At 51.3% G+C, this 25,054-nt stretch overlaps 12 protein-coding genes across 12 annotated transcripts; 4 read left to right on the top strand and 8 right to left on the bottom strand.

Moving 5' to 3' along the window:
• Window positions 1–116: 116 nt before the first annotated feature.
• EI97DRAFT_115409 (S-adenosyl-L-methionine-dependent methyltransferase) lies at window positions 117–1,727 on the bottom strand. The gene has a single exon (XM_033792999.1). It carries the CDS (start codon window positions 1,446–1,448, stop codon window positions 351–353), a length of 1,098 nt encoding a protein of 365 aa, XP_033657786.1. The 5' UTR covers window positions 1,449–1,727; the 3' UTR covers window positions 117–350.
• A 47-nt stretch (window positions 1,728–1,774) lies between these two features.
• EI97DRAFT_429994 (FAD dependent oxidoreductase) lies at window positions 1,775–3,362 on the top strand. Its single transcript, XM_033797578.1, has one exon. The coding sequence runs from the start codon at window positions 1,993–1,995 to the stop codon at window positions 3,262–3,264; it is 1,272 nt and encodes a 423-aa protein (XP_033657785.1). The 5' UTR covers window positions 1,775–1,992; the 3' UTR covers window positions 3,265–3,362.
• Window positions 3,363–3,804: 442 nt separating this feature from the next.
• EI97DRAFT_429993 (DEAD-domain-containing protein) lies at window positions 3,805–5,593 on the bottom strand. The gene is made up of 3 exons (XM_033797577.1): window positions 5,178–5,593; window positions 4,570–5,124; window positions 3,805–4,518 (listed from the first exon to the last, which is right to left on the bottom strand). The coding sequence occupies exons 1-3, from the start codon at window positions 5,573–5,575 to the stop codon at window positions 3,924–3,926; spliced, it is 1,548 nt and encodes a 515-aa protein (XP_033657784.1). The 5' UTR covers window positions 5,576–5,593; the 3' UTR covers window positions 3,805–3,923.
• Window positions 5,594–5,723: 130 nt separating this feature from the next.
• On the top strand, window positions 5,724–7,743 carry EI97DRAFT_391187 (Brix-domain-containing protein). The gene is made up of 3 exons (XM_033796236.1): window positions 5,724–6,012; window positions 6,067–6,396; window positions 6,445–7,743. Exons 1-3 carry the CDS (start codon window positions 5,821–5,823, stop codon window positions 7,270–7,272), a joined length of 1,350 nt encoding a protein of 449 aa, XP_033657783.1. The 5' UTR covers window positions 5,724–5,820; the 3' UTR covers window positions 7,273–7,743.
• On the bottom strand, window positions 7,304–8,773 carry EI97DRAFT_411336 (uncharacterized protein). Its single transcript, XM_033796722.1, has 2 exons — window positions 8,355–8,773; window positions 7,304–8,304 (listed from the first exon to the last, which is right to left on the bottom strand). The coding sequence occupies exons 1-2, from the start codon at window positions 8,477–8,479 to the stop codon at window positions 7,473–7,475; spliced, it is 957 nt and encodes a 318-aa protein (XP_033657782.1). The 5' UTR covers window positions 8,480–8,773; the 3' UTR covers window positions 7,304–7,472.
• A 138-nt stretch (window positions 8,774–8,911) lies between these two features.
• EI97DRAFT_391181 (HlyIII-domain-containing protein) lies at window positions 8,912–10,131 on the top strand. The gene is made up of 2 exons (XM_033796235.1): window positions 8,912–9,609; window positions 9,661–10,131. The coding sequence occupies exons 1-2, from the start codon at window positions 9,097–9,099 to the stop codon at window positions 10,093–10,095; spliced, it is 948 nt and encodes a 315-aa protein (XP_033657781.1). The 5' UTR covers window positions 8,912–9,096; the 3' UTR covers window positions 10,096–10,131.
• Window positions 10,132–10,615: 484 nt separating this feature from the next.
• On the top strand, window positions 10,616–11,743 carry EI97DRAFT_115329 (uncharacterized protein). Its single transcript, XM_033792998.1, has 2 exons — window positions 10,616–10,685; window positions 10,872–11,743. Exons 1-2 carry the CDS (start codon window positions 10,652–10,654, stop codon window positions 11,606–11,608), a joined length of 771 nt encoding a protein of 256 aa, XP_033657780.1. The 5' UTR covers window positions 10,616–10,651; the 3' UTR covers window positions 11,609–11,743.
• Window positions 11,744–12,250: 507 nt separating this feature from the next.
• Window positions 12,251–12,916, bottom strand: EI97DRAFT_429988 (uncharacterized protein). The gene has a single exon (XM_033797576.1). The coding sequence runs from the start codon at window positions 12,654–12,656 to the stop codon at window positions 12,267–12,269; it is 390 nt and encodes a 129-aa protein (XP_033657779.1). The 5' UTR covers window positions 12,657–12,916; the 3' UTR covers window positions 12,251–12,266.
• A 3,288-nt stretch (window positions 12,917–16,204) lies between these two features.
• On the bottom strand, window positions 16,205–16,561 carry EI97DRAFT_455150 (uncharacterized protein; the record flags this gene model as incomplete). The annotated part of the gene is made up of 1 exon (XM_033800618.1): window positions 16,205–16,561. One exon carries the CDS (start codon window positions 16,559–16,561, stop codon window positions 16,205–16,207), a length of 357 nt encoding a protein of 118 aa, XP_033657778.1.
• Window positions 16,562–17,036: 475 nt separating this feature from the next.
• On the bottom strand, window positions 17,037–18,140 carry EI97DRAFT_439289 (uncharacterized protein; the record flags this gene model as incomplete). Its single annotated transcript, XM_033799552.1, has 1 exon — window positions 17,037–18,140. The coding sequence occupies one exon, from the start codon at window positions 18,138–18,140 to the stop codon at window positions 17,037–17,039; it is 1,104 nt and encodes a 367-aa protein (XP_033657777.1).
• Window positions 18,141–19,321: 1,181 nt separating this feature from the next.
• Window positions 19,322–20,853, bottom strand: EI97DRAFT_477966 (FAD-binding domain-containing protein; the record flags this gene model as incomplete). Its single annotated transcript, XM_033801975.1, has 1 exon — window positions 19,322–20,853. One exon carries the CDS (start codon window positions 20,851–20,853, stop codon window positions 19,477–19,479), a length of 1,377 nt encoding a protein of 458 aa, XP_033657776.1. The 3' UTR covers window positions 19,322–19,476.
• Window positions 20,854–23,417: 2,564 nt separating this feature from the next.
• On the bottom strand, window positions 23,418–24,509 carry EI97DRAFT_455147 (uncharacterized protein; the record flags this gene model as incomplete). Its single annotated transcript, XM_033800617.1, has 2 exons — window positions 23,418–24,118; window positions 24,263–24,509. 2 exons carry the CDS (start codon window positions 24,507–24,509, stop codon window positions 23,418–23,420), a joined length of 948 nt encoding a protein of 315 aa, XP_033657775.1.
• Between the last annotated feature and the right edge of the window lie 545 nt (window positions 24,510–25,054).

The following is a 25,054-nucleotide window of genomic DNA, read 5'->3' as shown; positions in this document are numbered from 1 at the left end:
GACCTGTCTCTCTCCGCTTGTTTGCTGACAGATTGACGCCGAGTCATGCATGTCAGCTCTCCACTACTCCACCGCTGGGGTAGCCAACACTTCAGATTTTGATCGACCAGCAAACCAGCGCATCCAGAATAAGCGTGGGTGGGGTTGAAAGCTACCAGAACACATGGCGGAACCAGAGTGTGGTGTCGTTGATATTGACGTCAACCGCCCATGGTCGATTCTGAAAGTTCATGCTAGCACTAGCTGGTCCGTCCGGGCTGTCTTTTGCTGTGCTCGCTGAGCTGCTGTCGATGCTGGGAAAACGCCCTCGCTCGTTGCAAGCTGCACGCTGCCGACCAAGTATAGGGGGTTCATTTCCAGATGTTCCACCACGGCTTCTGTGCAACTGGGGAAGGCCCCCCGGCGGATTCTCCCTCTTTGGGTGCCTCCACCTTCGGCTGCGACCTCTTCCGCGGCTTCAGTTCCACCCACCACGTCGTACCAAAGTTGTACCTCTTGATTTCGACCACGTCCAGCCCGCTCTCCTCCACGATCTTGCCAATGTCCTTATTCCACCAACACCCATGCTCGTCGGCATGCGCGGGTGCCGTCTTGTCCAACAGCTTGTTCAACCAATCGTAGTATGATCTGCCATGCTCCAGGAGCAATATTTGTCCATTCTCCTTTGTCGCCTTCTCGAGATTCTGCAGCAGTTTCACGGGCTCCGACGTCGAGCAGAGGCCCATGGTCTGCAGCACAGTATCGTACCCGTCCTGGGCTCCATATGGAGGGGTGATGGGATCCAACGCCGATTGTTGCTTGAAGAAGACCCGGTGAAAGTATTCCGGATGTTCGTCCTTCCACTTACGCTTGGCCACAGCCAGCATTGGTCCGCTGGCATCGAGGAGCGTCACTGTCGAGCACTTCTTCGTAGGGTAATAGGGGAAATTCCTGCCGGTCCCCACCGCGACCTCCAGTACATGGCCATGTACCTTCTCCGTAAGAGCCTTCCGGCGAGCTGTCATTCTCAGCATGATTTCCGCTGTGCCGACCTTCTCGTCATACCCCTCCGCTTCCCTGTCGAACCGATCGATAAGCTCTTTTGGAATATCTTTTTCAGGAATTTCCCGTGTCAGCGAAATGTACAGCTGCACGGTATACATGCCCATTCCAAACGCAGCCAGTGCACAAATTGCAATGGGCCATGTTTGCCAGCGTCTCACTTTGGCTTCATGTGCTGCTTTTTGCTCCCATGTATCCTCATCAGCAATGCGGGGCCCAGTGACAGGCAGTGGCTTGTATTCGGGGACCGCGGAAGGCACTGGACCAAGTGACTCTGTTCTTCGAGTCGGCAGTGGCTTCTGCGATATTGGCGTAACGGGTTGCGATCGAGGAACTCGAGAGACGAAAGGTTGAGCTTTGGACGCCAGCTTTCTCGGTAATCCTTTGGGAACCTTTGGCGGTTTCATTGCGGCAGATGGGCACTCAATGGTCCCGAAAACGAGCGACTGCGGTGGTTGTGGTTGTTGAGACTACTCGGTGATAGATGGTTTGAGGTTTTTCGGGCCGACTGTTTATCCGCAGGTCCAAGCTCCCGCTAACCAGCTTGCGCTTTCACGAATTCGATGACATCGGACCTCGGGAGCAAGATCATTTATTAGGAACAGGTAGGTTCTGATGTGTCCACGATCGTGACGATACGCTCCTTGGTTGTTCTCTCATTACAGCTCTATACACAGTCGTTTCAAACAATTCCGGTATGGCAGCTACAGAAAATCATTACAAAGTGCCTTCTTCCGTGCTTATCATCGGTGGCGGGGTCTTTGGGCTATCCACTGCGTGGGCTCTCTGCAAAAGCCCTATATTCAAGAATACTAGGATCGTTCTTGTAGACCGGTATCCCTTTCCCGCGCCAGACAGCTCAAGTGTAAGATTATTCAACTCTTTCTTGTCAGTCTTTTTCTATCTCGTCAGCCAATCTCCCTTGGTGGAAGAACCTATAGCCTGGTGCAAATGTTTTCTAGTGATCTTTCCTGTTTGATTCCGTTCATATTCATACCTTCGCCAACGCCAACTTGCCAGATCGACACATCACGCATAGTCCGTCCCGACTATGCCTCTCTCCCTTACACCAAACTTGCCACAGCTGCGCAAGCCCTCTGGCGCACCACGTTCGCTCCTGAGCATTATCATCAGACCGGACTATGCGTCACAGCCTCAGGTCCGGAACAGCAATACGTGACAGAATCACTCCGAAATGTGCAAGCCATAGGAACCGATAAAACGGAAGTATTGCAGTCATCTGCCGATATCCAGCGTGTATGCGGACTGGAAAGTAACAGCTCCGCAGAAGGTAATCCGGCGCCTGCTGGCGGCAGCGTCGGATACGTGAATTGGAGCTCTGGCTGGGCCGACGCCGAAGGCGCTATGCGATGGTTACGGTGTGAGGTGGAAAGGTTCAACCGCGTAGAGTTTCTCACGGGAACTGTGAAAAAGCTCAACATCGACCACGCACGTAACACGGTCTCGGGCGTCATACTCGAAGATGGCACTACGCTCGAAGCCTCTCTCACAATCCTAGCGGCAGGCGCCTGGAGCCCTGCACTCCTCGATCTACGCGGGATATGCAAATCCACAGGCCAAGCTCTAGTCTACCTCCCCATATCCGACTCCGAACAAGCCGCTCTAGGCGACAAACCCACACTCCTGAATCTTTCGACAGGCCTCTTCATGATCACCCCATCGCGCAACATGCTCAAGATCGCGCGCCACGGCCACGGCTACACCAACCCGACTACAATCCCTCACCCCGAGGCTCCCCCATCAGCCACTCATGAAGAAACAATAACAGTCTCCCTCCCATACACCCACATGGACGACCCCACTCAAGACATCCTCCCCCTAGAAGCCCAAAAGGAATGCCGTGCCTTCCTCTCCGGCATCCACCCGTCTCTCTCCCAGCTCTCCCGCCCTTGGTCCAAGACTAGGATATGCTGGTACACGGACACGCCCAGTGGGGACTTCTTGATCGACTACCATCCCAAGTACAAGGGACTGTTCGTTGCGACGGGCGGATCCGGTCATGCGTTCAAGTTCCTCCCCGTTATCGGTGACTGCATCGTTGATTGCATACTCGGTCGTACGCCGGAGGACTTCAGGGAGAAGTGGGCGTGGCCGAAGGAGAGGGTGCCGGAGGAGTTGTGGGAGGGGGATGGGAGTCGTGGTGGGCCGGTGGGTATGGTGTTGAGGGAGGAGATGGAGAAGTCGAGGAGGGCGAGGATGTAGGGTTTTGGGGTTGTTGAGGCTGGTGTTGGGTTGGGTTGAGTCCACTTAGACTTTGTAAATATATAGACTGATATACATTACATTAACAATTACTCGAATCCCTTAGAATGGACATCCGCTCTCTACTTAATGGCTACGGCTGGTACCGCTTCCCTCAATTCTCAACTCCTTCCCCTTCTATTTACAACGTACTGGACACGTTTTCCCTGGTCTGCTATCAATAATGCTGCAGATTCCACACGTGAAAGCTGGTTTAGCCGCCCCAGTAACAAAACCTAAGCAATTGCCTTTAAAACTCCAACACACAATAAAAAAATGCACAACTCAGCGGCAGGAGTCGAACACCAGGGCAAAAACATCGCATATCAACATTGGCTTAGCCGTTAAGGAGACCCGTATCGGCCATCTGTAAGTCCGACGCAGGTCTCCCCAACCGCTTGGCTAATGTTGAAGTGCGATGCATACATTTACATCATAATAAAATATAAAGGAAGACAACAAGGTAGGTTAACGTGACTGCTGTGGCCATGATGAGTTTGGGTTACGGGTGGCGTTTAGTGTTACGCCACTGACGCTGCTCTCAATCGATACTCTACAGGCCATATGGAGGTTTGAAAATCATTATTTGCTATTCCATCTTACAACACGTGAGCATTACTTCAGCCTTCCTCGCGATCCATCTCATCCCTACTCCTCTTCCCTCTCTTCGCCCTCATACCGCCCTTCTTCCCCCTCGCCTCATGAATATCCTTCATTTCCCGCACAGCCACCCTCTGCGCCTCCGCAACCCTCTCGGCCAACACCATCGCCTCATCCTTCGGGATATCTTCCAACTCGACCTTGTATCCCAACGCGTTCTCAATGCGCTGCCAGATAGGAGCGTCATACTGCGTGACGAACGAGATTGCCTTGCCACTTTTCCCGGCACGTGCGGTACGCCCAACCCTGTGCACGTAGGTTTTCGATTCGGCCGGCAGGTCCAGGTTGATGACGAGGTCGACCGAGGGAATATCGAGACCGCGTGCTGCCACGTCCGTTGCGACGAGGATGTCGCGCGAGCGGGATTTGAACTTGGACAGAGCGCCCAACCGGGCGGATTGCGAGAGTTGGCCGTGGAGAGGGATGGCGCCGAAGCCCAAGGTGCGGAGCAGGATGGCGATGCGTTGGGTTTCGTTGACGGTGCGCGTGAAGATGATGACGGAGTGGCCGATGTTGTCGTTGAGGATGTGGATGAGGTAGATGTCTTTGTGTTTGCTGGGTTTCGGTCAGTCGAGGACACTTGCTCCTTCGGAAGAGGAAGCTTACTAAGGTAGGATTATCAGTCGCTGGAGGAGAGAGGATACGATCTGATGTGAGGAAGAGCTGATGCTGACGCGAACGGGGTTGCTGAGGGATGCACGTTGTAGCGACTCCACTTTTGAGCTCATAGTCGCACTAAAGAGATAGGTATGCCGTCCTTCACGGGGAAGAACCTTGAGGATCTTATCAAGGATGGGTCCAAAGTCCAGATCAAGCAGACGATCCGCCTCGTCCATAACCAAGTACTTCAAATACTTCAGTGAGAAACCTTTGGTGTTCTCCAAGTGATCCAATAGGCGACCCGGCGTTGCTACAATTATGTGCGGCTTCTTTCCCAGCGTGATCGCTTGCGAGACCATGTCCATTCCACCGACCAGGACAGCCGTCTTCACGTTGATTATGGAGCCCAACCCTTCCACCTGCTCGGAGATCTGGTATGCAAGTTCTCGTGTCGGCGCCAGGATGAGAGCGAAATTCGATTGCGGCCTCTCCATGAGAGCTTGTAGGATGGGTAGCACGAATGCTGCCGTTTTGCCAGATCCCGTTTCTGCAAGACCAATACTGCACAGGCATTAGCAAGGCTGTTCCGTACTTGGTTATACCATCCTACTCACATATCTCTCCCCTCAAGAGCGAGCGGTATGGCCTGCTCCTGGATCGGTGTAGGATATTTGAACTTTAGATTCTCGCATGCTTCGCATAACGAATCGATAACTCCCAAATCGGCAAATGTTTTCCTGCCCACTTCTCCTCCGTTGCTACCATTTTGTGCCTGCTCCGCCTCTTCACCGGATCCTGCATTATTAACTTCCTCCCCGTCATCATCCTCGTCCTCCTCATCCTCGCTGGCTTCGGATTCCACGGGTTTCGGCGATTCGGTAGGTTTTGCAGTTGGTTTCGAGGCCGGTTTCGCAACCTTCCCAGGATATGTGGACGGTTTCGCGGACTTTATCTTCGGCGCCGCGGCTCCCAGCGACGGACCGTTCAACTTCCTCTTCTTTAGCGCCGACATCTCGAATTGGGATACATGGGTGGAGTTGAAGCCAGCCACAAGTTCATGACAAAAATCAAGCGGAGACGCTAGCCGATAAGATAAGGAATGCCAAGAGTTTGAACTGCCAAAATTTCTGGACCTCCAACTTTGGGTTGTCAATATCCAAGTTGAATCGAACATATCATTTCTCTGGATAATCTCTACCAGAGTCTTTTCAGATATTTGGAGACACCGATCCCAGATTGTAAAGGAGACTCGTCGGAATGGCGCGCGGCACCAGCAGCAGAAGGAAGAAGCAGTCTGCCGCAGACAAGGCCGCAGCGAAGCAGCCGAAAGATGGAAATCCTAAATCAATGGTGATTCGGATTGGAGCCGGAGAAGTGGGAACGAGCGTCAGCCAGCTGGTGATGGATGTACGACATGTTATGGAACCCGACACTGCCGTACGGTTGAAGGTGCGAATCACCCCTACTTCCATTAATTGAAGCATTGCTAATGCTTTATCCCAGGAACGACGAGCCAACAAGCTCAGAGATTACGTGACAATGTGTGGTCCCCTAGGCGTGACGCATCTTCTTCTATTCTCTCGTTCAGAATCGGGAAACACGAACATGCGTCTAGCTCGAACGCCGAAAGGCCCTACTCTCCATTTCCGCGTCGAGAAGTACTCCCTATGCAAGGATATCTTCAAGGCACAGAAGCATGCACGGTCGGCAAAGGACGACTACCAGATGGCGCCGTTGCTGGTTATGAACAACTTCCTCACTTCGGACGCTGATCGAGAGAAGATGGGCGATGCTGCTCCACCTAAGCATCTCGAGAAACTAGTAACGGATATGGTATGCACTTCGGGCTTTAAGGAAGCTCCTCTTGCTGACCGATCGTAGTTCCAAGGTCTCTTTCCTCCAATCCAACCTCATACCACCCCTCTCCAGTCCATCAAACGCGTTCTTCTCCTCAACCGCGAACCCCCATCTGAAAACGACAACGGCACCTGCACAATTAGCCTCCGCCACTACGCAATCACCACCAAAGTGACCGGGCTCCCCAAACCCATAAGAAGACTCCGCGCTGCTGAGAAATTAGTCAAGAGCAGGGAGAAGAAGAAGAGAGCGCTACCCAATCTGGGTGGGCTTGAAGACGTGGCGGACTACATGCTTGATCCTTCTGCGGCAGGGTACACTTCCGCATCGGACACGGAGGTGGAAACGGACGCTGAAGTGGAGGTTGCAGCGCCGGTGACTCGGAAGGTTTTGTCGAGGAAGGAGAGGGAAAAGGCGGCTGCGAGGGAAGATGGTCGGAAGGCGATGTCTCGGGGCAAGGGACCGCAGGTGGAGAAGCGAGCTGTCAAGCTGATCGAGCTGGGCCCCAGGATGAAACTGAGGTTGACGAAGATTGAGGAAGATATTTGCGGAGGGAAGGTGCTTTGGCATGAGTTTGTGAGGAAGAGTAAGGATGAGGTTGAGAAGATGGACGAGGTTTGGGAGCAGAGAAAGAAGGAGAAGGAGGAGAGGAGAAGGATACAGAGGGAGAATATTGAGAAGAAGAGAAAGGAGAGGGCGGAGAGGGGCGAGGAGGGTGAAGATGACCAGGACGACGAGATGGAAGATTACGATGAGTACGATATGGATGACGATGTGTGGCATGATGAGGGTGAGGGCGAGGGCGGAGGAGAAAATGAGGATCAAGATGAAGAAATGGAGGATGAAGAATGAGGCAAATGCCTTTCCAGTCACAGAGATACCCAATCGAGAGTTGTACATCGCTCTTCTTGGATTGCAATTGACCATAAATCATAACCGGACAGGCGACCATCGGCCCGTACGACTAGTCCCAGGACGTGAAATTATAAGGCCCAAGATGATCATCTGGGAGACTTGCAACGTCCGATCCTGTCTCCTATCCAACTTCCCGTTTACCTCCCCTTCAGTCTCCTAATTACCACTCTATCCCCTTCCGCCAACTCCCATCCTACTCCATCCTCCACCAAATCCTCCCACTTCCTATCCGCCACCCTTTCCACATAACTCCTATCCGCAGTCATATACGCCCTGCCCAGACACTTCAAAGCATGCACTCTTATCCTCTGTTCCGCAAACTCCATGATCCGCCTCTGATACCCATCCACCGCTCTCTTCATCCTCCAAAACGTACCCCAGTCATCTCTAATCAAGGCTCTGAGCACGGCTTCCACCCTCCTGTCCCTATACCTATACCGTACCCGCGACTCATGTGCAGTCATCAGATCCCCTTGTCGACATGCCTGGTCGAGGATCAAATATCCAACATATTCATGCAATTCGGGTGAGGAGAGTGGGGTACGGGGATGGATAGTGAAGAGCAGGTAGTGCAGGGCTGGGAGGTAGGATTCCCAATCTCTGGCTAGAAGCGCAGCATGGATGTTGAAGGTGTAGGCGCGAAGAGCGAAACCGTCTTGTCGGTGTGTGGCGGTTATGGCCTCGCGGAGTTTGCGGAGGGCGGTGAGGATTAACGGGAGGTCGTTCTTTTGAGGGGGAGATGGGGTGGCGCCGGGACTGTGGCTGGGTGTTGTGCGTGACGAGGTAGAGGCGGAGGCTGGCTTTGCCGGGCCGGCTGGAGCGCGTTGAGGCGTTAGGGACGTGGAGGATATAGAGAGGGCGGCGAAACAGGCGTCTAGGTCAGAGGTGGTCGTTGTGGATGCACAGAACTTCATGTACCGGTCAACGATGCGGTTATAGAACGTTTCTTGGGTTTTGAAGTCGTTGAGCCTGGTCAACGTGTTAGGCATAGATACATAGCATGAGCCGTCATTATGCACCTCGTTTCTCCTTTTGAAGGGAAGCTATAGGCTTCGAGGGTGTCATCTCGAATCGGCTTCAGTCGGTTCCATGCGCCTGAGGCTCCCCGCCTACTGCTAGAACGGGATTGGTCTGCGCTCCTCATCGTGATGAGCTGTTTCGAGGTACGTTCGAGGTCAAAAACATTTTATCGACCCTTCAAGGAGGGTGCTTTGGCATTGTGGCGGGTATTGTGCGGTGGTGTTTACGAATGATGGTGGGGAATTCCAGGAAGGTGGGATACGCGGAGTTATGGAGGTGGTTCGGCGATAATTGACCACAACGTTGAATGATTAAGCCTGCTCTTAAGAAACTTGAAGCCTAGTACTACCATTCGACCAACACACTTTGATCTTTCGGGGTAGTCCTTAGAAGAGCAGCGGCATCAGTTCATTTGGAGGGGTGGAGGCAGTTGACATATGAGATGCCTGTTCAATGTTGATACCTCGGAGCTCGCAACTAAGTCTGAAAAGGGACTAGTGCGGAAAGCAAAAGAACTAACAGCAACGGGTACTTCAGAATCCGCCCAGAAACATGTCAGCAGCTTGTGACAATACAAATTGATATATATACCTAAGTAACTCTTCTTAGTGACTCAGTTGAAATCCTCAAGAGCCCACCTCATTCTCCATGTCGATTTCAGTGTTCTCACTTCCCGCCGCTCGAGCTTCCTGATACTCCAGTTCGGCCAGCTACGACAAAGTCAACCAAACTGCCCTCCACATGGACGCTGTTAAGAAGGCGGTACGCAGGGTTTCGGCCGGAGAGAAAGAGCTAGAGAAACGATTAACGGTTTTTTGGAACGATTTACCCTCTTGGCAACAAGACAATCATTACATCCGAAGCGGCTACCGCCCGGCATCCAACTCATTCATCAAGTCAGCAAAGAGCCTTGGATACCTCCACAATGAGACTGTGAACATCTACACACATCTCATCGGATCCATAGCAGCGCTGATTACGGGCCTGGTTCTCTACCCTATACTAAGACCGCGGTACGAAACGGCCACATTAGAAGATGTCTTCGTCTTTGGTTGCTACTTCCTAGGGGCTATCATGTGCCTGGGAATGAGTGCGACATATCACACCATCTCGAATCACTCTCCAGAAGTCAGCAGCTTTGGAAATAAGCTCGACTATCTGGGCATCGTCTTCTTGATTTGGGGAAGCTTTATACCGATCATCTACTATGGGTTTCAGAGCGATCCACCTCTCATCTTCCGGTACTGGACAATGGTAAGCTTGAAACTAGGAATATCTGGATTATCTTTGTGCTGACCTGAACAGATCAGCACTCTTGCAGTAATCACCTCAACCGCCTGCATCCACCCCAAGTTCAGGACCCCTGCTCTTAGACCCTTCCGCGCTCTGATGTTTGTCCTCATGGGACTCTCCGCAGTAGGACCCATTGTTCACGGCCTCCAACTGTATGGCCTGGAGCAGATGAGGAGGATGGTCGGGCTCGACTGGGTTGTGCTCCAAGGAGTGCTGTATATCCTCGGCGCTGGGCTTTACGCAGCTCGATTTCCCGAGCGGTCCAGTCCTGGTTCCTTTGATATCTGGGGGTCCTCACACCAGATATTTCACGTACTCGTCGTTTTGGCTGCAGCTTCTCATCTTATGGGCATGGTGAAGGCATTCGACTACGAGCATTCGCAGCGGAATGGTGCGGTGTATTTGAGGTTCCTGCACAAGGTCTCGACGTACGGTCGCACGCCCTAGTCTTCGTTGATAATGTAATATACTCAATTCCTCTTCATCCTTACCAATCTTACAAGGTATGAGACACCGTATCGCTCGAACAATCTTGCGATCTTCTACATCGTTCCTCGAGGGTTTCCATCCATACTCCTCTGGAATTCTCATCTAGATCCCATACACAGCCACAGCCAGAGCCACAACCGTAGCCACAGCAGTCCCGTTGCGGAAATACCGCACGGGCCAACCGATGACGCGCCGTGTTTCTCCACAATCCTAGGAGAGCCAATCACGTCCCAGGATCGGCATTGCTTGCAGCAACGCGATCGGGAGCAACGCATTCTGGGCTGTTTCCACCACCTTCGATCTCTCAGTCTCCGGTGCTCTCACCTCTCGACTCACCTCTCACTTCCCACTCACTCCACCTTCGCGCATCGCCTTTCTCATCCTGCACACCGTCGCCACCTCCACGCGACTCGGAAGCAACATCAATTAAACAATTGCGACCATTATTTGAGAGCTTGAAGGACATCACGTCATACCGACCTGCGCCGGGCTTCTATTAGCGACAAGCTGCAAAATGGCCGATACTCAGGTTCAGCCGGGAGATCAAGGTATGCCTCCCTAACAAGCCTCAGTATAACTATTATCAAGGGCCAATTGCGCCGTTAAATGCGCTTTGCGCATAGCTCTGTCCGCGAGTTTATTAGCTTCCCTGTCCAGTTTCTCTTCATCAATTGCGGGTCCCCAGTTGATCTGGAACGTTAGAACAGGATTGCTAACGTCTCTGGAATCGGCAGTGAGCTGGAAATGGGGTCAAGGACATCCTAGCGGCGAAGTGGTTGAAGTCAAGGAGCACGGCGAACTGGCCATTGAATCCAACAAAGGGAATACGATCAAGAGGAACGCTTCGCCCGAAGACCCGGCCGTACACATAGCGAGGGAGGGAAATGATGTCGTGAAGCGTGCGCATGAGGTCGACATCGAAAAGAAGGCTAATGGGCCTGATGAACAACAAGCCAATGGTGAGCCAAAGACCGAGGGGCAGAAGGAGGAGAACCAGCCCGAGGCAGAGGAAAAGCAAACTGAGGGACAGGAAAAGAAGCAGGAGGGTGAGCCCAAGGCTGCTGAGAAGGAGCCTGAGATTGAGACGGAAAAGAAAGATGTGGAGATGAAGGGGGCTCCAGCCACGGAGGAGAAACCTACCGAGGAAAAGGAAGAACCCGCCAAAGAGACCGGTCCTGCCGAAAAGGCAGAAGAAGCGAAGGCAGGAGAAGAAGAAACCCAGCAGCCCCAGGAAGAGAAACCCGCAGCCGAAGTCACACAAGCCGACGAAGAGGAATCCAAGACTGGCGAGAAGCGGAAAGCACATTCCGCCGCCGAAGAAGAGAAGGCTGAAGGCGAGGAACAGGAACAGAAAGAGCCGCCCACGGCCAAGAAACAGAAGAAAGAGAAGAAGGAACCGGTTCGCAAGAGGCAGCCTAAGAAGCCGGCGACTGCCGATGGGCAGCCCAGACGTAGTGCGAGGCATAAATAATCGTTATGCGCTCATCTGGGAACGTTGTGCAGTTATTTCTTGAAGGGTCGTAGGGGAGGGAAATGCGATTGAGGGTCGTACCGGTAAGCTCAGGATCTCCTGCTATTTTTCCAAAGTACGCGTTGGACACGGTGCTTCAGATTTGCGAAGGTATGGGCGAATCAACGATTGAGCTGAACGTGTCTAGCGATATCAGCGTCGCTTCAGTATCGCCAGCTGGGTTCGAGTGATGTCTCAATTTTGGTCTAAGGTGATTTGGCAGGAAAAGCTAAGTTTTTAGTGAATGCAACAGAATTGACGATGCCTATGTCTTCTGCAATGATTTCTTCTTCTGTGATGCTCATTTAGCAAGGGACAGCCTCTGAAAAGTGAGGGCATTGTCAAATAGTAGAATCCGGATGAAAGTGTACATAGGTCAATATTTCCCATATCACAAGCCTGCACACCGTGCAAGCAAGCAAGCTGAGCAGCACGTTTCACTGGGATAACGTCTCGAAAACAAACTGTATACGCCAATGCTCAGCTCAAAGAGGAAACAGCAGAATGCACTCTATTACGCTCATCTATCATGCTCATCTATCATGCTCATCTATTGACCTTCCAGCTTCCAACTCTCAGGTTCCCACGAAATCAGACCAAAGAGGACTCCCCAAACGCCCTAATGGCAGAAAGCCTTCAGAGAGTAGAACTTCTTGATATCGATGCACGTTTCCCCGGCATACACCTGTCTCTCCCAGCCCGAGCAGTCGTTGTTCTCATAAATGAAAACTGCCACCTCAATCAGCGATACTCCAATTTCCACCGTTCTGACAATCAACTTACTTCGGCACGTGTCATGAATTTCGTTGACATCCAAGCGCGAGTTGGGAAGATGGTGGCATGTGCCGTCTTTGAGCCAGTCGTTGGTCAGCGGAAGGTCGAGCCTGCAGGCGGTGATGTTGTCAAAGGTTTTGACCTTCACGGCGAAGGGCTCGGTTACTTCTGAGGTTGCGGGGAGGGGGAAGGCGAGGGCCGAGAGGAGGAGGGCGGCGGTGGTGGTGAATTGCATGTTGACTTTGCTGGTGATGCAGGAAGACTTGAGTTGGTAGTTGTGTTCGAGAATGTGTTGAGGGAGAATTTGCAGGTGTTGTAGAGAGGACTGCGCTGTTTGTTGTCGCTGGGATGGGACTTCTGTGTGGAAGGGAGACCATTCTTATACGCTTCTTGAGAGCTTCGCCCATTTGTAGATGGGGTCGTATTCCCCTGTGGATTGAAGTTCAGCTTCCTTCACACGCCGTGGTGACTTCGGCGTCGCCTAACAGGTCGGTGGAGAAAGAACACCGGAATCATACCACAGAGTATCATTGCAGCCAGCGACCATTCCAGAAACCTTGAATGTAGTAGTTCCAGACATTTAGGCGTGCAAAGTTATGCAGGGACGCATTCTATATGCCTGCTAGTCTGATGACGATCTGGGCATATTCGCCGAGTGAGTAATCATACGATACTCGAATGGTGGTTCGGCCCCACGCAGCTGAAAAATAGCACGATATTCGCCACTGGGATTCAGCTGGTGAGAATATATGCACGCGAAAATGAACGTCTACAGCAATTTCCAAATCAGTCTAGTATCAGCTAAAACAGCAATCATATTCACCCTTGGGCAGACGCACCCAAGCAAAAGTCAGATTCTGAGGACATTGAGCGATTGTGGCATCGCTGCACAGTGCCATTCCTTTGACGATGTCTTCATCTCAACCCGCATATTCTATTTTGAGTGGTCTTTTTGAAGACCCACGTACGCGTATAGTAGGGCATCATGGACGGTCTACAATATTTCAGCCCGTCGATACCTATGTACTGAGACTCGCACTAGGACGTTTCGGATAGTACGAGGCTAATGTCACTTTCATATACCACCGTATAACTCAGGCAATAAATCGACCAATCGGCATGTTTCCTTGCCCTTGCTCCCTCTGCTGGGCCGAGTGCGGCTCTGCCTCGCCGTTTTGCAGCGGTGAGCAGAGATGCAAGGTTCTTTTGAGGGGAGCTGAAAGGCCCAGGGCTGAAGTTTACCCACCAATAACCACGATGAGCCATATTAATGGTGCATGTACACACCCGGGGCTCAGACCTAGTATTCATAAATTTCCTGATGTTGCTTATTATTGAATATGCTACACTTGTAAAAGACGGTGTCAATATGTTGAACAGGAGTGCGTTAATATGCAGTGGATATTGTAGTCTATGAATGCTATCGAGGCAAAAGATTTTGAGAGTCAGAAAACAAGAATTTGGTGACAAGGCTGGGTTGCTTTGAGGTTAGGTGTCTACTGCACGGTGTAGCAGGATTGGGTCGGAGGGTGTTGTTATTTACTGCTCCTGGAACTGTATGAGCCGTGTAATGGTGCTGCCAAAAATCTAGGTGTCAAATTGGAAACATTCACGGGACGGCTGGTAAGGAGAAAATAGTAGCGTCCTGTTTTCGTTCTCGGACGCGGCTTGATAATCCAGTCTAGAAGAGACTCCTATCCAAGCTCCTCCTTCCCTACAAACCATCTTACAATCTGCCCGCGATGTTCTGGCTAGTTTATCAAAAGTAATTGGTCCCAGTTCCAATTTCAGAGTCAAGTTTTACGTTAGGGTGCATAAAAAGCCAGCGACTTGTCCTTCTCCATTCTAGCATCATACTTGATGGCTGATCCGCACATCATGACAATATTCCTGTGACGCACGACGTCTGTCTTATGGCACTACATACTGATGATTCGGCGGTTGTATGTAGTTTACCCTTGCGAAATATATTTAACGGGTCTGCTTTGGGAGATGAGTGTGGAATATGCTCGATGACTACTCAAAGCAGGCTCAACAAGCAAGGAATTGCCGACAGATGTCTCCACTGCTATTCTTACAGTACTCCGAAATCCATGCGCTGGCTTTATGTCCAACATATATTCTCAGCATTACGCATCTTTTAAGAATCTCAACGGGACATGAATGATCACCAGCACCCTGGTTCTTGAGGGTCGATCCTCATTAACGTGTAACCTCAGCCCGAGCTTGCCGGCGAAGTCGTGAACATAGCGCAGAAGCTATCTCCGTCCGCGTAACGTTGATACCCCAATATCAAGGCGTCCTGGTTTGAACCGGTCTGCCTGGCACCAGCAACATACCCTATGGGCCATAGGCATCTGTGATCTTTTCTTGCTCGAACATTGCGGCAACTTCGCAGAGAAACAATACCCTACCGCGTCTGGGAATCCGATGTGCGAGATGTGTGATAGTACAATCAAACTCGGGCATGTTACCACCAAACTGCCCTTGAGCAAAATGATGGTCAATCTTAGTCTTACCCTCGAGTCCCCCTAGCCAGCAATGCGAGGTGCAGTAGAGGTCGCAAAGGTCAAGCAGACATTTTTTATTACTCATTCAAACGAGAGATAGCCCCAAAGATCGTGAGATATTGTGGCACGTCAATCCTAGTTCTGAGATGCGGGCCTATAATGTTTTCACTGGGATGACGGTGAACTAGATGATCAGGAGTGGAGGATAGTGAATGGTAGGTGTATATCACACCATCTCTTGGAAGCTTTACTTACCGGGAACCACACTACTGGGCGGACTAGAGCGCAGTAAACACCGCAAAAAGCTTATAGTAGGACAGACCAGGATACGGTCTCTGCTCGTCCGGTTTACTACTTCTGAATAAGAGATTGCAACATATTGGTAATAAAGGTAGAATGAAATAAACCACTAAATATTGCTACAAGGCTATGTATTCTAAATTCGCCTGCCCACCACTTTGTGCTGCGCTCGTCGTTAGGTCACTTAGGTACGGAAAAAAAACCTAGAACATTTGGGCGTGGATATATCCAGAGGAGCAAGATTTAGAATTCGACTGTGCCATGATCCCATAGGAATCAATCAAATCTGTACATCTGCAGCAAGGACCGCAGGACCAAAGTTTCCTGGTGGTGGGTTCCACGGACTTACGAAGCACAGCCACGTCCTACACTAATCCCTTTCGGGCAATGGTGGTGTTAGATAGTCCGCCCCAAGTCAAGCTGACGCTTAGCTCTGCACATCGCATCGCAACGCCTTATAAGTTATCCGGTCGCATCCTTTCAAAAAGTTCATCCTGAAAATAGGAGTTGACCGGTGCAGGGGACAGGACACACAAAATCATCAGGTTGACCTGTCACTCCTGTAGTCGGGGTTGCTGCTCCCACCCTACCGGTCAAGCTGCGAGGCTATCCCCTTGACTGTCAACGAACATCCGTTCCGGCACATTTTGTCAGGACGAAGAACGCGGAGGACGCCTACTAATGGGCATTGGGGAAGCCTGCAGGGGCGATGGCTGACAAGATAGGAAGCAAGAGTTCTGAAATGTAGGGTATGCATGGTGAGGCTGTGCGGAAGCTGTACATGTATATATGTTATTGTCTCGTTCTGTGTCTGACTGCGTTCAAACCATCAATCACTACATCCTCAAGCGTACGAATTCCCAGTCTTGAACATCTCCAAAAGCGTACTAAAAGGCAAAGCTTTACTGAACACTCGTCAAGAGCTCGTCACACCAATCAACGGATCTCGATCAGCCCCAAGTCAGACACATCTTCAATCTCGCACAATGGGCTGTGGACCAAGCAGGCCTTCGCGCCCACGTCCAACGGGGGGAGGTTCAGGCTTTGACGGGTACGATGGAGGATACTCGGGAGGTGATAGCGGAGGCGGAGGTTGGGGAGGGTTCGGCGGTGGTGATAGCGGTGGTGGAGGTTGGGGAGGAGTCGGCGGTGGTGACAGTGGCGGCGGCGGCGGCGGCGGCGGCGGTGGTGGTGGTTCTTGACGCTGAGGAATGGAAGGGAAGAAGAAGAGGAAGGGGAGTGACATGCGTGCACTGAGTCGATGCTGGTTGTCTCTTCTAGATGGCGAGTCTTCAATACGTGGGTCGTCGGAGATCCGGTCGAGAAACATGGTCTCGTTTGACTACGGTGTAATCGGGTCGCTTCTCCCTAACCATCCCAATGACTGACTTGCGTTTTACGTCTACGTGTTATGTTGTGATCCATCTACTCATTAGTGGTAAAGTATCACCGACACAAATTATCCGTGCCAATGGTACGGTTCTATATACTCCATTATTTCCTAATATCTCATTCGTTCGATGATATGCATGTCTTTCGAGCACGCAAGATTGCTTTCGGACGCACCATGGCCCGTTCTTCCATTTATTTACCCTAGGTGTTTTATAGGGGTTCAAACAAACGGATACTTCACAATTTACATCTCACTTCGTCTCATTGGTTGATCAAAGTTGTGTGACGCTTCTTTGCATTCATCACCAGAAGTCTATCCCAGAAGCAGTCTATCCCGTTATCCCATTTGTCCTGTGACCTCACTCACGATAACCCATAGCCAAGGTAGCCAAGGTAGCCAATAACCCAGTCTATCACATCCACTTCCCGATTTGCACATCTCCGTAACCCCTCAAGCGTTCTGCCAGCTCCATCTCGTCCTTAGTGAGAGTCAGGACCTTGCTCTGACCCTTGAGCTTCTCCAGCAACGCGCCCCGTGCCTCCATATCGTCATGATAGAGCTTGTTCGCGGCTTCCTTGCGCATAACCTTCTCAGCTGCAGCACGCTCCATTGCTTTTTCGTTTCGGACCTTGGCAGCAGCGGCTTTGGCTTCAAGCTCTAGGCGCCTAGCCTCTGCTGCGCGACGCTTCATCCAGGGGCCGTTGATGCGCTGAACAACAGCGTAAACCGTACGGTGATTCGCGATCATCGTCATGTAATCATCTTTCTCGTCAGCATGGAGCAGATCCTTGCGGATGATATAGGCGATCCGCTCGGTGAGAATGGCAAGGAAATGGTCATCGCAGCCTCCATTCAAGGCGGAGTTTTCGATGGTCGAGATCACGCCCTCGGAGGGGGTGGTGTTGAATAGACGATGCTTTTGGTACTTCAAGGTGTTGTCTATATAGGGCAGCAACCCTAGGGCTTCGGCGGAGTGGTATATATTCAATGCGTCGACAAGATCCCGCTGAACACGAGGGGCGAAGATTGTATTCTTCATGGTGCAAGACTTCAGCCACTCGAGAAGTAGCTGGAGGGACGAGGTGGACAAACTCGTAGGAAGCTTGATTTCGGTCGCGCAGTTTGAGGAAACAAGCTGCGCTGCATTGCTGGACGCGGAGAAGAAGAGGCCGACGGGAAGTGAGATAAGGAAAGTTTTACCCTGGACAAACTTAATGGTTGGACCGTGAGCTAGGGCTTTGCGTTGGTAGGCAGGCATTTCGAGCAGGTTGATAGAGCACCGGGTCAACGCTGGAGGGACCGTGGTTGCTGTTACGACAACAGCGTTGTTGACCTTCGGGATGTTGTTCACCTTCGAGATGGTGTTGACCTGATCTCCGTTGCTGACGGCACTATTGGGAGTATTTTGAGCTTGCGACGACTTCACCCTCAACTGGGCGGCGGCAGTGTTGACTCCGGCGGCTTCGTTGCGCTTGCGGAGGCGTGCCGCGATCATGTTTTGGTGCGCGCGACCCATTGTAAATCTGGTAGAAGAGATGATATCACGAAAGCTCGGTTTGAAAGTTGAACTGTAAAGATTTTAAGCTGGCGGTTACGGGTTGAGCTTATGGAGAGTAAAGTCTTTGGTCGAAGAAATCCGACGTTCTATATACTCCCTAGCCCCAGCACGTGACAGATGCGGTAAGCTGAGAAAACTGGTAAGTTGTGAAAGGGTGATTTATGATCAGCAGAATTGGCGTTCTGACCCTGCCCCGACTACCATTAAGTATGGCATTCTGGGGCAGTGAAAGGCTCAGCTTTGGGGTATGTGCCACGTCAATTGTTTACGTTGGATTGCGTTCCCATGGGTTCGAAGAGAATGATTGCCCTCAACGATTGTATAGAGAGCGTACTCTAGATCACACGCGCTTTGCTTCTATTCTACAGTTACAGGCGGTCTTCTGGGTTCTATATATGCTTTCACTTTCCGTTTTCCACGTACATGTAGTGAATACTAATACAAGATATCTTACGCCCCTCCAAACTTCGTTAACCTTTGTCGCTTAGAGAAGTTGGCCTCGGGGCCGCGCGAAGGTCTCTCAAATCCGACCACTAACCTCAAAGTGGGTGATGAGAATGGACTTGATCATGGCCCAATTTCGAGTACGTCTACTGGCTGATAATAGGAGATATAGGCGAAGTCAAGTCTACTAAGAGGTTTAATGCACTATATTGGTGCTTCCTAGTGTGGCCTAAGTTACGGTCACTATCACCTCGGACAATCACTCTGGCGACATCTTGATCGTGAAGTTTTCTCAACGGAAGAGCTATCTTAGGGCAAAGCAGCATGTGGGGTTGACTCTCCCTCTTCCCTCCATTAACCTCCCTTCCATCCTTTTCAAAAACCCCAGCTCAACAGCACCTAACCTGACAAAGTTTCTCCGTGCGAAGGCTAAGCCTCCTTCAATGCAATCGAGAGTTCACTGCACCGTTAGCATTTTACTATCGTACACTTTGCAAACGGCAGTCACAGCACCAACTTAAGCCTGGGAATGACCCTTAGCCCTTGCAAGTAAATATGAGAACGTTAGTGCTGGTTAGCGTGGAGGGAGTTGGGCTACAGGTGTCTCCTTTCCCGTCTCCATTACTTGCAACACAAGCCAAGGCCAAAGGTATAGCTCGCGCACCTATGTTTAGACCCTACACCGTAATCAAAGTCTTCAATTTCGTTCCTGATAACTACTTAAACCCCCCTGCCGTGACGTACATATTGCACCTACACCTTGAATCAAAGAACGATGTGAAAGAATACGGAGCGGTATTATAGCCTGTTACATAGCTCCAAGATAACCTTATGTGCAAGCCTGTGTAGCTTACAGGAAGCCAGAGAACATAGTCTTGAAGTAATCGTTCAAGAAAAGATCCTTAGGGTCGAACTGTTTACGCAGCTCAAGATACTGTCGGATGACATCGGGATCAATAGCTTTTGCCAAATGATTGATGGCACCATCGCGTGTCTTGTTGATGTGAGGAATGCCGCCGTAAAGCACAGCAATCTCGTTGAACGCAAAACGAAACTCTCGCCAGGTGGGATCGGTCGGGTCGGGGTATTCAGGGTCAACCGTCATCATATTGGCGGTACGCGATCGCGACAGAAGGGATGACTCGTCTTGCTTGATAAAGTAGATCGCGCAAGGCAGAGGCTGAATGTAATTGCGCTCGCGCTGAAAGCGTTGGCTCAGCTGCAGATACGCCCGCATTATGTCGGGCCATTTCTCCTCGGGGAACGCCCAGTCGTAGAATTCGAAGTTTGGATCATCTTCGCTCCAGATTATACCGCGATCGCACGGGTCCATGATGTAGGAAGTATGGCGGATGATTTTCAGCGGGAAGTGGATAAGTGCGGCGTGCAGCAGCTGCGCAACGGCGGCCGAGGGGCGTAGTGCAGTCAGCGCCTTTACCAAGGGCAGGAACAAGCCACCGTACAAACTGATGCCCTTGCTCTCAATGGGATCGAGCCAGCCATGTGGTGTTCCCGGTTCCACAAACTTCCGGCGCTGGAAGAGCAGTTCGCCGGTGGTAGGGAAAAGCATCCCGAACACCTGGTCATTGTCTGACTTCAGGCCCTTTACTTGCTCCGTGAAGTCGTCGAGAAACGAGTCGACGTTCGTGACCTGGAAGTTGACCTGTAGAGGTCGGGTCTCGAGAATGCGCAATGTGACCTCGCAGACTACACCAAAGAGGCCATTGTGGGAGCGAATAGCAGCCAGGTTTTGAGAATTTGTGGTCTCCGAGATCTCCATGACTTCGCCGGTTGGCGTCACTAGCTTTACACCTTGAACGTACGATGAGAACTGCGCTGAACGCTTCATGGATGTGTCGTTGGCCTGCGTTCCGCTTATGGCGCCGATACGGAAGTTTCCCCACTCCAGTAGGACAGAAGGTTGTAGGCCAAGTTCTTTGAGGTGTGAGCACAGCTGGCGGAAGCTTACACCCGCCTGCACTGTGGCCGTCAACCCATTCTTATCCACGGAGAGGATACTGTCCATCTTCTCCATGGAAATGACGATGCCGGTGCCTGCCATGCATGCGGTTGTCGAATGCATGGCCCCGATGACGGTTACGTGCTGATCTTGTTCAAAGGCCTGTTTGACGATGGCCTGGACGTCCGAAATCTGCTCTGGCTTCTTGAACTGGTCATTGGGTACGTCAAACTGAACTTCATCATTCCAATTGGTGAGAGTGGGCATGGCGGAAATATACTCTGATAGACGAAGAACTATTCTCTTCTTCCGTCTTATAGAGAACAAAAGGTTGACGTGTCCTGCACTTGAAGATGTACGTAGATATGATACTTTGTAGACGCCTCAGTGAGGAAGCTCATGGAACGAGTACCCTGGCCTTCCCATTAGAAGCATGAGCCCCTTTTATCCTGGGTCTCCCATTGACATGTGCTAGACAATACTAGATCTAGACGCGCCTAGATTTGACCATAGCATCTAGTAACTCCATGATCTGCCTACTTGGTCGAGTTTCACACAAAGAATCGAGAGTAGCAGACATGGCGACGTGAAGCGATACTCCACTGCGGTACTTCCGCATCCAGACGTGAGGAGATGCAACACTCCGCCCCACCCCGCACCGTTTATCTATAGGGATTCTCGAAGCAGTCCGCATCAAAGATGTGCAGACTTAGAGAAACACCCGTGGACCCCGCTCCTAACTTTAGCGTTCCATGTCTTGCTCTTGAAGTCTAGGGCTATTATTACGTCACCACATATGTCACAGCCTACCCGACTACGTTCTCTCAGAATTCCGGTTCCAACCCGTAGTACCAACTAGCAACGGCCGCTATCTAACTAGGGCAGTCTGTAGCTTCAGGCATGTGATTAATCGCTTGCTTGTAATAGCTTTGGAGCAGCACAATTCATGTTAGATAATTGTACAGGTGTATTTAGTCTAGAGTACAAGCGCCTTGCTTCTGCATACCCTCTAGAGTGACAAGATGTGCCAGCTTGTGTGAAGGGCCTTATTTCTTGCTCCTCACATTGCTCTGAAAAGTCCGAATGACCCTATTATTTCTATTCCTTAGACTTCGTCTCTGCAAAAGCCGGGGGGACTACGGCCTTCTAGGAGTATCTGTACGCTGACATCCGACCGAGTTCTTATCCTAGATCTGTAACCTCTACCGCCCACAAATCATTAGCCTCAAAACCATATCCAAGTACAACTTCCAAACTCAACACGAGTAGTGGCACAGATTGATATGAACTGTGCTCAATTCTCGGTCGCCCAACAGGATTGTAATGCGCCGGCTATTTTGCACAGTGACTGACGGAAAAAGCGAGGCACATAAAGTAACTCCATCTCCTCCAGCTCCAGCTTCCCATGAACGTCGCATCTCCAGGCTAGCGCTCTACCTAGCAGGGAATTGTATCATATAGCACGGTGTTTTACATAACTTTCATGTCTACGGTTACAGTTAAGTTCCAAACGTAGTTTCGTGCGGGTGAAGTAAAGAGTAAGACACCGAAACGGTCCAAATCACCATACGGTTGTTGCCCACATCCGAGCGCCTCAGTTGGATTTGCGCCTTTTCTCTGAAAGACTGCATAAGAAGCAAGAACCACAAGTGACCAATCCACCACAACCCAAAAAACCAAAAAGAAGAAACCCAACACCGAGACTCGAACCCCCGACCAAAAAAAATATCCCCCACCGCTCGAATTGCCCGCGAGTTCGCAGAAGCGCATCTTTTAATCCAGACGCAGGACCTTGAACCGCTAGGCTATCTTACGGTGGTTGATAGTAAGTATAGGAAGTTTGTAGATTATATAGTGGATAAAATGATGGTGGCACACCAGAGAAAAAAAAAATAAACAGTGTGTTTGGGGAAGGAGCGGGTGGCCCTGGCTCTTTCACTGAGCACCGTCTCAATCGCGCTCGTTAGGGGCGCTCACCCATCCACCGCCAATTGCAAGACACCCCATTTACTCCCTCCCTCACAAGAGCTTTCCAATTTTCGCATCATCGTATTCTCTAAGCCTTTCCACCAAGTCCAGTTCGCACCTCGAGAGAGTCAGAACCTTGGCTTGACGTTTGACCTTCTCCACAAGCCTAGAGCGCGCATCCATATCGTCGATATATCAGGTGTCGACGGCGTGGGGTATCCCGTCGCCAGGGAGCGGGTTGGTCGGTGCCGCGGAAGAGTTGAAGACGGGACGTGTCATGGAATCAGCGCGTTGGAAGCAGTCTTAACCGTCACATTGGAATTGACGGTTGCCTCAGCATTCGTGACTTGACGCTTCACACCCAGAGTTGCCACATCCTAAGCAACTTTGGCCTATTGACTCTTCCGCTCGCGGGCCGCCATCGTATGGTGTTACGGTACCCTTAGGTTCGAGCACCCATGATGAAGTCGTCTGAATGTATTTTTATAAAGAAAACGCGGGATATATGGATGACCAGTCACGGTGGTAGAAAGCCAAGTTCGGTTCTACATGATTGTCCATGCTGATGATGTTTCATCTTTCAGAACTGGCGTGAGCAACATGGTTTACTTGAACGCCTCGATAACGTTGAATCAAGAAGAACCCTCGGAATATGAAAGAAACCACCGAGGGCTTGTTCATTCAGTCAGAAGGAAATAATATATAACCCATGTACTCCGACCCATCCGCTGTTCTGTGTCCAAACCCAAGCCGTGTGCCCAACCCTTGGGAACCCGTTAGTCCTTTTCCCGAAAGAACCCGTTAGTCCTTCTCCCGAAAAATCCATCTGTGCATTACCAGAGCGCTCAAGAACTCCTCCTCCCCTACAAGTACCGCCCAATCTCCACATCGCCGTACCCCATCAACCCGGCCGCCAACTCCATCTCCTCACTCGTGAGCGTCATAACCTTGTTCTGACGCTTTAATTTCTCGACAAACACCGCGCGCGCATCCATGTCACTCCCGTACTGCTCCTCTGCGGCCTTCTTCCACTCCAACCTCTCAATAACCGCCTGCTTCTTCCGCTCCGCCGCTGCCGCTGCCCTGCGCGCACGCTCGACTCGTCGGGCCTCTGCCGTCTGCCTCGCATGTTGGCTCGCCGTCCAGGGAGCGTTGATCTGATCGACGGCGGTTTTGACGGTGGGGTATTGAGACACCATGTCAAGGTACTTTTCCGATCCGTCCTTCGTGTCGTCCAGTGGCCACTCCGCAGTCAACATGTTCTTGCGAACAAGGTAGGCAATGCGCTGTGCGACCATGGACACAAACTTATCACGAGCGACGTTGGACGCATCGGAAGTAGCGAGCTCCTCGACCATGGAGACGACGGCCTCCGACGGGATGGATCGGAAGATGGCATTGTTGTGGTACGAGATGGTGTTTTGTACATAGTGCAGCAATCCCAGGGTGTCGGCGGCGTCGCAGAGATGGATGGCGGATTCGAGGTCGCCATGGATGCGGGGAGGATGGATGTGGTTCCTCTTTGTGGCGTTCCTGAGGCACTTGAGGAGGAATTGTACGGATCCTGGATGAAGAGTAGTTGGTAGATGGATCTCGTTTTGGGCATTGATCATTTAGTGCCCCTTAGTAGTCGTCCATATGAAGAAGGCAAAGGGAAGTGCCAGGCAAGCAGTTCGTCCTTGGAAGACCTTGACCGTGGACCCTTGACCGAGAGCTTTCCTCTCATACACGGTCAGCGTGAGAAGGTCGACGGGCGCGGGAGTCGAAGCACCAGAAGCGGTGGAAGTGGTCTCGACAGAGAACTTGTCAGTCGAGCTGGGCAATCCGCTCGAAGCAATAGGAGGATTGCTCGTGTCATTGGCCTTGGACTTCTTCGAGGTGGCTCCGGGAGCTCCGGCGGATTGCTGCCGCGCGCGACGTGCCGCCATCAGATTCTTATGAGCTCGAGAGCGCATGCTGGAATCGCTGAGGATAATGGTTGGGTTCGAAAGTTTATAAGAAAGGCGTGCACTTCACGGTTGTGAAACTGGAGGTTTTCTCGAGGAGAATTTCACCCTCTATATACCTCTCCACGAGTCCCACACGTGACCCCAGTGAAACGCCGCTGCGGAGTCTTGCTATGGCAACGAGGCAGAACCTGGGTCCCCACTGCCACTTTAGGGCGTACGAGGAGGGTAGCCAGTATATAGAAGTAGCATGATGGGGTTGTTACTTCATCACAGGAGAGGGAAAGCTCTGGAGTTAATGCTACATCTCAGTGCAAGCGTACCACAGAAGCAGCGCCGGTGAGTATATAACGAGGAGTCGAATAGTCCAATCCACGATTACCGCAATGAGGTATTCATACCTAGAAAAGGCCATACCTAGCAAACCGCTTGTGCATCAAAAAAGCACAATGCACATGATTACCAGGAAACACTCGGGCTACTTGTTAAGCCGTGCCCTACTGGTTGTCGAGGCCTCATGAGACTCATCACCCAGTACTTCGCTCCTCGCGGGA

Source organism: Westerdykella ornata, assembly GCF_010094085.1.
Source record: "Westerdykella ornata strain CBS 379.55 unplaced genomic scaffold EI97scaffold_2, whole genome shotgun sequence".
Classification (NCBI taxonomy): Eukaryota; Fungi; Ascomycota; class Dothideomycetes; order Pleosporales; family Sporormiaceae; genus Westerdykella; species Westerdykella ornata.
This window is presented reverse-complemented; position numbering and strand designations above follow the sequence as displayed.

Excerpts from the sequence above, each read along its gene's own strand:
- EI97DRAFT_391187 (XM_033796236.1), top strand. The coding sequence starts at position 5,821 with ATGGCGCGCGGCACCAGCAGCAGAAGGAAGAAGCAGTCTGCCGCAGAC. Across the intron at positions 6,013-6,066 it reads ACACTGCCGTACGGTTGAAG|GAACGACGAGCCAACAAGCT; the intron begins GTGCGAATCACC and ends GCTTTATCCCAG. Across the intron at positions 6,397-6,444 it reads AGAAACTAGTAACGGATATG|TTCCAAGGTCTCTTTCCTCC; the intron begins GTATGCACTTCG and ends GACCGATCGTAG.
- EI97DRAFT_115409 (XM_033792999.1), bottom strand. The coding sequence starts at position 1,448 with ATGAAACCGCCAAAGGTTCCCAAAGGATTACCGAGAAAGCTGGCGTCC.
- EI97DRAFT_429988 (XM_033797576.1), bottom strand. The coding sequence starts at position 12,656 with ATGCAATTCACCACCACCGCCGCCCTCCTCCTCTCGGCCCTCGCCTTC.
- EI97DRAFT_115329 (XM_033792998.1), top strand. The coding sequence starts at position 10,652 with ATGGCCGATACTCAGGTTCAGCCGGGAGATCAAG. Across the intron at positions 10,686-10,871 it reads GGTTCAGCCGGGAGATCAAG|TGAGCTGGAAATGGGGTCAA; the intron begins GTATGCCTCCCT and ends TGGAATCGGCAG.
- EI97DRAFT_429994 (XM_033797578.1), top strand. The coding sequence starts at position 1,993 with ATGTTTTCTAGTGATCTTTCCTGTTTGATTCCGTTCATATTCATACCT.
- EI97DRAFT_411336 (XM_033796722.1), bottom strand. The coding sequence starts at position 8,479 with ATGAGGAGCGCAGACCAATCCCGTTCTAGCAGTAGGCGGGGAGCCTCA. Across the intron at positions 8,305-8,354 it reads CCTTCAAAAGGAGAAACGAG|GCTCAACGACTTCAAAACCC; the intron begins GTGCATAATGAC and ends CACGTTGACCAG.
- EI97DRAFT_429993 (XM_033797577.1), bottom strand. The coding sequence starts at position 5,575 with ATGTCGGCGCTAAAGAAGAGGAAGTTGAACGGTCCGTCGCTGGGAGCC. Across the intron at positions 5,125-5,177 it reads GCTCTTGAGGGGAGAGATAT|TATTGGTCTTGCAGAAACGG; the intron begins GTGAGTAGGATG and ends ATGCCTGTGCAG. Across the intron at positions 4,519-4,569 it reads CGACTGATAATCCTACCTTA|CAAACACAAAGACATCTACC; the intron begins GTAAGCTTCCTC and ends ACCGAAACCCAG.
- EI97DRAFT_391181 (XM_033796235.1), top strand. The coding sequence starts at position 9,097 with ATGGACGCTGTTAAGAAGGCGGTACGCAGGGTTTCGGCCGGAGAGAAA. Across the intron at positions 9,610-9,660 it reads TCTTCCGGTACTGGACAATG|ATCAGCACTCTTGCAGTAAT; the intron begins GTAAGCTTGAAA and ends TGACCTGAACAG.